The sequence below is a fragment of the Trichomycterus rosablanca genome, chromosome 18, assembly GCF_030014385.1.
Source record: "Trichomycterus rosablanca isolate fTriRos1 chromosome 18, fTriRos1.hap1, whole genome shotgun sequence".
Lineage (NCBI taxonomy): Eukaryota > Metazoa > Chordata > Actinopteri > Siluriformes > Trichomycteridae > Trichomycterus > Trichomycterus rosablanca.
The window spans coordinates 11,652,927-11,665,094 of record NC_086005.1 but is presented as its reverse complement, the minus strand read 5'-3'; the positions used below and the strand labels follow the sequence as shown (position 1 = coordinate 11,665,094).

The 12,168-nt window shown below is 40.2% G+C and overlaps 1 protein-coding gene across 1 annotated transcript; it reads left to right on the top strand.

The window, feature by feature from the left end:
- Window positions 1–8,733: 8,733 nt before the first annotated feature.
- Window positions 8,734–9,623, top strand: bhlha9 (basic helix-loop-helix family, member a9). The gene has a single exon (XM_063014603.1). It carries the CDS (start codon window positions 8,734–8,736, stop codon window positions 9,541–9,543), a length of 810 nt encoding a protein of 269 aa, XP_062870673.1. The 3' UTR covers window positions 9,544–9,623.
- The last annotated feature ends 2,545 nt before the right edge of the window (window positions 9,624–12,168 follow it).

Below are 12,168 nucleotides of genomic sequence, written 5' to 3'. Positions count from 1 at the left end.
AGCTGGAGATTTACAAATCTCAGGAAAGTGTCATTGGACAGGTTCCCCTCATCTCCAAAATGGTTATTTCTTCAAGGGCGTCACAGGACACACAGTAAAGGACTTGATTTATTCGTGGCGACTGATAATTACTAGTGTCTTGCCATCTGTCAAAGGAATGGACCTGGATGGTCCGAGGTACAGACAAAACATTCTCTATGGGAGGCAATAAAATCTGACATGGACCACTTATAAATCACCTGCCAGTTTGGGAGTAGGGAAAAGATTATTTCTTTTGCTGGGGTTACTAGCTGCTGTAGTATGGAGCATTGACTGATGGTTAAATATTTGCTACATGGAATGAATTCAAATCATAAAATAAAGTATGAAATTACACAATAAATGAAATTAAAATTTACACTTCAATAAAAACACATTATGTAAAAGAATATATTTATTTATTTTAATTTATTTATTTATTTGAGGAGGGTATATTGCTGCTCACGCCTCCTCTGACCTACGTGCAGCCCTTAACGGAGCCCTTTTCCACCCATGCACTCTGCACAGGCGCCTCTATCCCCAATCAGGGTCCTTAGACAGCGTTTGAAGACCTCGCCCGAATATTAAGGTCATCCCTCCCTGCATGCACTGCCAATTCTGCCCGCTAGATGGCGCCCAGCCGACTGGTGGCAACGCCGTTCAGAATCTCGGTGCTGGTGCACTAGCGGAATATCCCGCTATGCCACCTGGGATACTTAATGGACAAAGTTATCCGACATCCCTAAAAGCCCTTGGGTGGCACAGTGGTCTAATGTGCTACCCCACCACTTCTGAGCTCTTGGGTTCAAATCTCAACTGTGCTATCAATGTGGCCAGGCATCCAACAGGCACAATTGGCTATGTCTGAGGGAGAAAGTTGGACAGGGTTTGTCTTTTCTGCTGCAATGGCATTTTCTGCCGGCTGGTCGAGGCACCATCACAATGGATGGTTGAACGATGGATAGCAGTGCGTGACTCTCCTCCATACATGATACAGCTCTCTGTGACACTCCATCATGTATTAAATTTCTAACTGCTTGCACCTCCCATAACAACAATCACTGAAACTAAATACTTTGTATAATTTAACATTGTTGTATAAGTCATTGTGGAGGAATTTTTGCTTCAGTCCAAAACTGCTTCAAATCAGACACAATGTTAAGTTTCAGGCCTGAACTGCTCGTTTCAGATCTCATCACAGCATCACTATTGGGTTCAAGTAAAGACTTAAATTCCTAAACTTAAATTTTGTTTATTTTTAATCATTCAAGAAAATAAGTCTATTTTGGAGTAACCTAGTAACACATCCGTTATTAAACATAAGTGTATTTATAGGAACCTTAAATATTCCTGTCAGTACAAGTGGTTTGGAACCACAAACCGTCCCCTGCCAGGTGCACCCACAGAATAACACAATGTGATCTTGTGACTAATGACAATAAAGCTAATAGGAAAGCCATCAGTAACTCAGTAGTCACAGCATGACCTTAAAGAAGCAGGAGTAACAGTTACACAGAGAACAAATCAACTCCAAAGCATTGGACAAACAGGACCGATGGTCAGATTAAACACAAATAAAACCATACTTGTCATGTTTAGAGAAAGAAGGGTTGCATGTATGACCCCAAGAGCACCAAACCTACAGTGTAGTATGGCTTTGTTAAAGGTTCTGATGACTACATCAATACTGTGTGTCATTGCACTGCACCCGGTATTCCGGGAAAGCTGAACCCACCATGACCCTGACTAGGATAATGCCAGTTGTGGTTGATGAAAATGAAAATATAATGAAAAATATATTTGTTTATGCTTATAAATACATTCTTTTTGTATGTCTTTGTGACTCCAAAGTCTAAGGAAATTGTGTGGAAATGTTGTGGTGTTTGCTGTAAAATGTAAAAGCTTTCACAGTTTATGTGACAACATTAATGTTATTGCACACTTTAAAACAAACAAGCCGTCTCAGTGCTGTCTACATCACCCATAATGGTAATTGGAATGAGACGTGATTGGAATGGGCTGAACCGTTCACATCGTTAGCGCTTTTACTGCTGGCGTCACTTAGCCGCAGCAGCTGCCATAAAATCAGAAAGAAGGAAGAAAGCCGTGTCCAGACACGACCTTTTGTTGTGCACTAGGGCAATGGCCATGGCCTACCCTCAAGTTGCCTGTAGGCAAAGGTTAATGACATTGATGCTATTATAATATACTGACAAAATGCAATATAATAGTTTGTAAAATCTTTCTTTTACATTTTTATTTAACAGATAATAAAAGTAGAAATAAAAAGATCTTCAATGTTTTCACTTATTAACATTTAGAATTAGACGACTATCCAAAAAAGTGTGCATGTTTAGCACCATGTTCCATCACGTTATAATAAGACTTTTTAATGGTTTGGAAACTGAGGACACTAATTGTTACAGTTTTGCAAGTGGAATTTTAAGTCCATTCTTGATTGACATTCTTGATTGCTGCTCAATGGTCCATGTTATTTGTTGTCTGATTTTCTTCTTCATGCTGCACCATACATTTCTGATAGGAGGCAGATCTGGACTGTGGAACTGTGGAGGCATTTTTGCAAAGAATTGATGTTTGACTTTCACTTTGTGTGCTGTTTTACTTCTACTGTTTTACTGTTTTACAAACAGTAGAAGTTGCTGTTGCAGCAGCAGGGAGGTGATTCCCCATCCGGCCTTCTCTCCCCTCAGACACGGCCTATTGTGTCTCAGCGTCTGACCAGACCGGTAGCACTGCCGTGCAGTGTAATAGGCTGCTACATCTGAGCAGAGATTTGTTTACCTATGTTTATGTGCTTGGTACCTTCTGTGCCAGTACTGCGCCAGACAAAATGAAAGAAATTGTGTGACAAAAATGTGTCAAAAAATACTCTGTTTTCTAAAAATATTACAACACCTACAGTGTATCACAAAAGTGAGTACACCCCTCACATTTCTGCAGATATTTAAGTATATCTTTTCATGGGACAACACTGACAAAATGACACTTTGACACAATGAAAAGTAGTCTGTGTGCAGCTTATATAACAGTGTAAATTTATTCTTCCCTCAAAATAACTCAAAATACAGCCATTAATGTCTAAACCATCGGCAACAAAAGTGAGTACACCCCTAAGAGACTACACCCCTAAATGTCCAAATTGAGCACTGCTTGTCATTTTCCCTCCAAAATGTCATGTGATTTGTTAGTGTTACTAGGTCTCAGGTGTGCATAGGGAGCAGGTGTGTTCAATTTAGTAGTACAGCTCTCACACTCTCTCATACTGGTCACTGAAAGTTCCAACATGGCACCTCATGGCAAAGAACTCTCTGAGGATCTTAAAAGACGAATTGTTGCGCTACATGAAGATGGCCAAGGCTACAAGAAGATTGCCAACACCCTGAAACTGAGCTGCAGCACAGTGGCCAAGATCATCCAGCGTTTTAAAAGAGCAGGGTCCACTCAGAACAGACCTCGTGTTGGTCGTCCAAAGAAGCTGAGTGCACGTGCTCAGCGTCACATCCAGCTGCTGTCTTTGAAAGACAGGCGCAGGAGTGCTGTCAGCATTGCTGCAGAGATTGAAAAGGTGGGGGGTCAGCCTGTCAGTGCTCAGACCATACGCCGCACACTACATCAAATTGGTCTGCATGGCTGTCACCCCAGAAGGAAGCCTCTTCTGAAGTCTCTACACAAGAAAGCTCGCAAACAGTTTGCTGAAGACATGTCAACAAAGGACATGGATTACTGGAACCATGTCCTATGGTCTGATGAGACCAAGATTAATTTGTTTGGTTCAGATGGTCTCAAGCATGTGTGGCGGCAATCAGGTGAGGAGTACAAAGATAAGTGTGTCATGCCTACAGTCAAGCATGGTGGTGGGAATGCCATGGTCTGGGGCTGCATGAGTGCAGCAGGTGTTGGGGAGTTACATTTCATTGAGGGACACATGAACTCCAATATGTACTGTGAAATACTGAGAAGAGCATGATCCCCTCCCTCCGGAAACTGGGTCGCAGGGCAGTGTTCCAGCATGATAATGACCCCAAACACACCTCTAAGACGACCACTGCTTTATTGAAGAGGCTGAGGGTAAAGGTGATGGACTGGCCAAGCATGTTTCCAGACCTAAACCCAATAGAACATCTTTGGGGCATCCTCAAGCGGAAGGTGGAGGAACGCAAAGTCTCGAATATCCGCCGGCTCCGTGATGTCGTCATGGAGGAGTGGAAAAGCATTCCAGTGGCAACCTGTGAAGCTCTGGTAAACTCCATGCCCAGGAGAGTTAAGGCAGTTCTGGGAAATAATGGTGGCCACACAAAATATTGACACTTCAGGAACTTTCACTAAGGGGTGTACTCACTTTTGTTGCCGGTGGTTTAGACATTAATGGCTGTATATTGAGTTATTTTGAGGGAAGAATAAATTTACACTGTTATATAAGCTGCACACAGACTACTTTTCATTGTGTCAAAGTGTCATTTTGTCAGTGTTGTCCCATGAAAAGATATACTTCAATATCTGCAGAAATGTGAGGGGTGTACTCACTTTTGTGATACACTGTAAGTTCTATAATGTCATTTAACTGTGTGGTATGGTCTCCTAATTTCTTATTAATTAATATGACTAGTGAATTTTCTGTGCCCAGATAAATTGGGCTATTTTGACTGCACCAGTTATACAACAGTTGTCTCATGCCAGGGCCAGTAAGAAAACAAATTTGAGGAAAATCGAACAAAATTGAGCAAATTTGTCTGAATCACCAACAACCAGGTCTGCTATAAAATGAATGACTCTGCTGGATCACAGGTAACATTGTCTACTGTCAGACAAGCTTTACATCACTAAAGGCTTGGAGGCTGCAGTGTAAAAATTAAGCACCTGTTCCTGCTTTGTCATTGTTGTCATATGCAAAGTTTAACCAAGCTGTAAGGAGCTGATTTGAGATATCGATCTTGAATTTAGTCCCGTTTATAATGGCAAAGAGAAATCACCAGCTGTAGTCAGGCATAATTACTAATGAGGAATTTGGATGCAATGTCACAAACATTGTAGAACTTGGTGTAGAAGGTGCTGTATGTAAATGTTGGACCACATAATGAACATCCTGAGATTGCCATGGTTCCTACGCATATATGTAAACTTTAATTGTTTTGTAATGGAATATGTTCTTGAATACATTTAGGACCACCTATTTCATATTTAGTCATTCAAATCTGCCCAACCTTAAACATGACATGACCAGTGGACTAGTGGCGAGCATACGGAGGGCCAGAGCAATGTCTAACACATCTGGCACAGCCATATATCTTCTGACTACTGATATAAGAAGAATCTAGCTTGTTTTGACAAGCAACTTTTTTTCCTTTTCAAAAATTGTACAGCCAAACTGCACAACCCCAATTTTAAATGCCAGTTTGCTCGAGCAAGCAATTATTAGCTGTTATAATTGTAAAATATTTCCCCTCTTTTCCAGCAGCTTTGAAGTGCAGGTCCTTATCCATGTTTGTCCTGGGGTGCTGTTGGGACTTGATTTATGACCGTCCTCACAAAGACACGAAAATTATACAGTTCATAGAGCAGAGCTGGGATCGCCACTCTGAAGACTCTTAATTCATTCTGTGATGCGAATCGTGGATCCTACAGTAAGTGTTTTCTTCCTCTCGCTGTGCAAGAGGAAATAGCACGAAATACTGGTTATCTCATTAATACACAATTTGTCATGATCGGACACAGACAAATTTAGATGGACTTGTCCTACAAAGAATCAAAACAAAAAAGCTTTTAAACTGAAACTTCAAAAAAAATAGCCATTTATAAAGGACTGGTAATAATTTAAGTATTAAAATGTATTACTGATATTTTGAATTAGTACTGATTTTATAAAAAAATAAGCTTTTATCTTAAAGTTTAGTTCAGTTTTTAATTGAGGTAAATATGTTTTAAGTGATTCTTTATTTAGCTTGATATAGCTTTTATGGTTATATTAAACTTACTGATTTATCATTCATAGTCCAGGTTAGATGTGAACCTCTGGACTATTAGGACAGATGTTCCAACGTGACACAAGATTAAAAGTATGGGTTGTAGAAGTACTCTGAGTTAAATAAATGCCACGCAAAATTGTATTCTGTTTTCTCTAGGTAAGATTTTTTTCTCAATCAAAACACATTTCAGAGGTTAGATTTGCATTTTCAGCCCATATATCCAAACACTTTACAACTGAGACAGTATACATTACAAGCAATTAAGAGTCAAGGGCCCAACAGTGGCAAGCTGGCAGATGTGTGGCCTGAGCCAGCAAATCTTCAGATTACTAGTCCTGTACTTTAACCGCTGAGCTACCCCTCTGTGTTCCATAACCTTTAAGACTAGCCTATAAGACTTTTTAATGGTTTGGAAACTGAGGACACTAATTGTTGCAGTTTTGCAAGTGGAATTTTTAGTCCATTCTTGATTGACACAAGCCATCAGCTCCTCAACAGTCAGGGTTATTTGTTGTCTGATTCACTTATTTATGCTGCACCATACAATGTAAACAGGAGACAGATCTGGACTGCAGAACTCACGTATTTTTGCAAAGAATTGATGTTTGGCTTTATCTTTGTTTAATAGAGTTGCATTCAGGTTGCATTTATTGATGCAGTGGTGACTGTGTTAATTGACAATAGTTTTCAGAAGTACTCCTGAGCCCATGAGGCTATATTTATCACAGTAGCATGACAGTTTCTCATGCAGTGATGTCTATACCTATGACCCTGCCACAATGCTATAATATTTCTCATGCTCTATATGCATTACTAATACAACAAAAATCATCAGATTTGGGACACCATGATGATTGCTTCAGTTATTACTTTTTGCACTTCTGGGACAATAATTTGTGATTTTGTGCTATAAAGCAAAAGTAAATGAAACTGAAAAAACTGTTAATGCAAAAATCCCAGAATTCTTGTGATCCTTCTGATCAGCAGCTGCAGCAAATGTTTTTGCTCATAAAAGAGATTGTACTAGTAAATAAATACAAGTGTTTTTATGTACTTACTTACTATCCAGACTAATTTCCCCTCAGTAAGTGAGAGTTTGTGTTTTTGTCTTGACTTTGGCAGGAAAAAAACTGTTGTGTTTTTTAATCAATACAGTAAAACTAACCCTGTTTATATGGGCACAGCAAAGTCACCAGTTGTACTTACACATAATTTATTTATTTATTAGGATTTTACCGTCATGTTTTACACTCTTTGGTTGCATTCATGACAAAACAGGTAGTTATTTGTTACACAAGATTCATCAGTTCACAAGTTTTAATGTCAAACACAGTCGTGGACAATTTTGTATCTCCAATTCACCTGACTGCTTGATTTGGACTTTGGGAGGAAACCCATGCAGACACAGGGAGAACATGCAAACTCCACACCAAAAGATCCCACACCGCCCCACCTGGGGATCAAACCCAGGACCTTCTTGCTGTGAGGTGACAGTGCTACCCACTAAGCCACCGTGCCGCCTAAACATAATTAATAATGAGGAATTAGGACGACAGTACACCAATGTTAATGACATTATAGACCTTTCTGCACAACCACATTATAAATAGTTGCTGTATGTATGTTGTAGCACAATATCTTAACAAACCTTTAGGTCTGCACAAACATGATTGGCTATGTCTAAGGGGGCATTGAATCACCAACACGGTTGATAACAATTAAATAAAAATAAACTTTTTAAGTTGTTAGTTTTACTTTTGAGTTTTTTTTTATATTGTTGTTTTTATTTATGCATTGTCTCCCTTTTTCTTCCACTAACCAGGGTCCTTGCACAGCGTTTGAAGACCCCACCCACTTAGTCCGGTCATTTCCCCAACCCAGCAGACATGGTGACCAATTTGTGTCTGCTGCTTGATGGCGCCCAGTCGACAGGTAGCAGAGCCAAGACTCAAACCGGGGTATTCAGAATATCTTGCTACGTCGCCTGGGCTTTTGAAGGTTTTTGTATTCCAATTATAGACAAACCTTCAGTTACAAGTGAAAAACAGTAGCAGAAATTATGGAAATACGAGTGTCTGACTTCAACTGTAATCTAAATGTTTTATAAAAACTAAATATTTTCTAAGGTAAGATTTAAAAATAAGGACACTAATTGAACCTGACTCTGCGATGACTGATGTGAATGGGACAGGGTGGTGAGAAAAAGTGAATGTACCTGCCTGAATGATGTAATGGATATGTCTCAGCTTTGGTAAGATCTCTGGCATTCTGCCCAAGATTAAGACCAAGACCAATCTGCACCCTCCAGTGTACCAAAAATGTATAATGTCTATGTTGTATAAGCTTTTTTATGATCTGTATAAAAAAAAAAAAAAAAAAAAAAAGGTCTAGTACTGATTCAAGCATTTTAGGCATTTACTGAGATACCAAAAAGCAATGTTGAGATCTTCAGGTTCAGAGGTGGGCGTGTCTGAGGAACGAACTGATGCACTTGCCTAGAGGCGACTCATAAAAAGAGCGCACCATTCCTCATAGGTGACTGTACCATGTGATTCTGAGAGACGGCGCTTTAAAAAGCAGCCGGACTTGTCGGGAGGAAGCACAGGTAATCACAAGGTGTCTGTAGGCGCCAGTCGAAAAAAGCTCTGGGCTGTGAGGCACGGTTGAGACTTCAGTACTGAGAGATCTTCTGGAGATCCAAAACACAACTAGATTTTTTCGGACTTTGGCCATGACAAGCTGCAGCAGCTTCACCAGCTCTGAATTCTCTGAGGATGAGCTGGAGCTAAGCCTGGAGGCTCGGGTAGAAAAGGGTGCTGGGGACGATAGTCAGAACGTTCCCTTCCCTGACAGTCCCCACAGTGGGACCGAGGAAGGACGGAGGAAGAAACGAAATAGGCCGGTGCGCTCCAAGGCTCGGAGGATGGCAGCCAACGTGAGGGAGAGGAAGCGCATTCTGGATTACAACCAGGCCTTTAATGCACTTCGAGTGGCTCTTCATCATGACCTGAGTGGCAAGAGACTCTCTAAGATCGCCACTCTTCAGCGTGCTATCAGCCGAATCTCTTCGTTATCCGTGTTTCTCAGCAGCAACAAGTCCTGCAACCACCGGGAGTGCCATGGGCAAACTGGACAAGTAGTAATACCAACTTCCCTAGAGTCTCAGAGCTACATGTCCTGGGACCAACCACTGGCGCACCAGATGCAGATGCACAGACTGCCCTCGGAGCAGCAGGCTTACATGGACCATTTGAGACATGTGAATCCTACGTGTCCTCTGTCGCCGCACTATTCTTGCTACTCGCCTGACGCCCAGATCTATCCAACTAGTGGATCATGTAGCAGTCCTGCCAGTGACAGTGAAAGTCCTCCAAGGTATGGACGATTAGGTGATGAGTTGGGTTACCAGAATGGGGTTTGGGCGTCCTGCGCTCAGGGTCATACGAATGCGCACGGAGATGCAAGTCAGACTCTTCCTTTCTCTTGGCACATGGGTTATTTTCAGGAGACAGGCCCACACCACTGTTTTTCTATGCTATGATGGACTTTTTAGAGACTCTCTATGACATTGTGTACAAGACATCTTCTGCAGGGGGTGTGTTTGGTGCAGTCATGCACCTCTTCAGTGTATTTTATCATAATATGATGACCTGTAAATATTAGATATATTTAATATGTCTAATATGAATGAATTACTGGATGCAGTAGAACATTTGCATAGTGGCTATAACAAATAATAAATCTTTATTTTTATTTTATTTTTATGTTTTATCACCGGTTTATCCTGGTCTGGGTCACGGTGAGTTACACACCCTCTGACATAGCCCGGGACCGGAGATTCAAACCCTGGGTCCCAGCTGTATTGGGCTAGTGTAATTTACCACTGTGCCTATTTACCACTATAATAAATAATAAAAAATAATTTTATTGAAATGCTCAGGAACTGATTGTGTGAACAAGAATCCATGCAGTGTTACTGTAAATAAATGTAAATGTTTTTTTAAAATAAAATTATTGTAAATAATTTTGGATTTAAATAAAAATGTAAAAAAATTGTGGACTTTGAAGTGTGTTTTTAATCGTCTTCATTTTTTTTTACTAGTGAAGTAGGTTGTATTTGTATTGTTCACTGAAATTTTTGTGTCCATTTTTAATTTCTTTGTTCAACACTTCTTTTTCTTTTCCAGAAATACAAACTTCTTTGTCCAAAAAATTACAAATTTAAATACAATAATATTTAATATATATATTTGTTGCATGGCCTCTTTATTATTCATAACTAATTATGATTAACAGCTGGTGACTTCTCTGTGCTCATAAAATTAGGGCCAGTGAAAATGCACCTATTAAAATGTACATCTTACAGTTGACTTCCAACACAGTACTTAGAAAAATCCTAGATTATTTATTCACCTGTAGAGTTTCTTAAAACAATTTTCAAATAATTCTTTATTCAATAATTGCATTTAACCCGGCCTAAATCATGATGCTTCCTTCATCATGCTGTACAGTTCAGATGAGGTTTGGTGTTGGTGCAAAATTCTGCCAAAAATGTCTTATTTATTTACAGAATGTTGTCCTAAAAATTAGGGCTGGTTGGATACCACTTTTTTATGTCCCATACAGATACAGATACCGATACTTCAAATTGAGTATCTGCCGATACCGATACCAATCCAATACTGTCATTTCTCCTCTCAAACAACTAAGCAGTAATAATACATGTCTCAATGCACCATGGGTAAACTAGCTATCTAAATAACAGTGCTCAGACTGATAAACAGATATTCTAAAGGAATAAATACAGAACCTACAACATCACACTTTCACATGTTTTTTATTTTAACTTTTACACACAGAACATTTAGCAGCATTTTTGGCTTGTTTAACAAAAGTGTCCACAATTGGAAGATGTGGATGTCAAACACAATGGACACTCTGTTGAAACGTATCTTCGTGTGTTATTTGTTTTACACACAAACAATGGCCTTATTTACATTAAGTTTTATTTATACAGTATCGGATCGAATTACATTTTTTTCCTTCCGATATCCGATCCGATGATTTGGGCCAAAAACACTGTGTCATCCAGATATTTCTAAGACATCCAAGTTCAGTAGTGTGTGGCTTTTCTAAAGTAGGGCACCTCTACAACCCACATTTGCAATCTTATTGTATTCACTGGAACACTTGAGAAGCTTGGACATGACCAATCAATGTGTTGAATAAAGACAGTTTTAAAAATGCATGTTACATTCATTCATTAATTAAATCATTTTCAATAGCTGTCACTGTGGGTCCAGTGCCACCCAGAAACACTGGGTGCAAGGCAAAAGTACCCCCTGAACTGGGTGTCAATCTGTTACAGGGCATCGCACACATCTAGGGACAATTTATGGCAGCCAACTCCCCCTTTCCGCAGTTTGTGGAGAAGATGTTGCACAGCAACATGGGTTTCAAGGATCTGTGTTTGATTATTATCTCTGGTTTCCTTTTCAAAAACAGTGTGTAACTGTGGCAAGATTACGTGTTGCCCTGTGTTGGACTGGTGCCCTGGTGGTGTATTTCTGCACTGCACCCAGGTTTGTGAGTGATGCTGGACCAAATGCAACCAGGATCAGAATGATATGGTCATTAAAAGCAAATCAGTGACTTAAGTTCTACTGGATCCACCAGTGCCTCCTCCAGTGACTTAGTCTGCCCAGACAGTCAAGTCAAGGACTGATCCGGTTTACCAGTACCCATCAGACGTCTGTCAGAGGACTTGCTCCATTCAGCGTGTTAGGCACATCCTCCATCTGCATGTTAATGAAAGCAAAGTGTTTATATCACACCATTAGCCGGTGCACGCCGACAGATTTATGAACTCTCAGGAAGGAAACAGGAAGCCCCGGCCTGAGAAACTCCCTCATATAGCCTCCAGCCCTGATGTACTACACTGTCTGCTGAAAACGTCCAGACATCCAGAACTGAACCCCCGACTGCTCGTACTGTAAACATGACGCATGGATCCATGAAGAGATAGCGAGTACAGCAGCTAAAGGTGGTGTAGGAGGTGTGGGTGGTGCTCACTTTTTTCTCATCATTTTTATATGATTTTTTTTTCGGAGGTTTCCATGAATCATGGAAGTCCCTGACTTAACCGAAACGTGCTGAGTGACAAATG

Coding starts and splice junctions, on each gene's coding strand:
- bhlha9 (XM_063014603.1), top strand. CDS start 8,734: ATGACAAGCTGCAGCAGCTTCACCAGCTCTGAATTCTCTGAGGATGAG.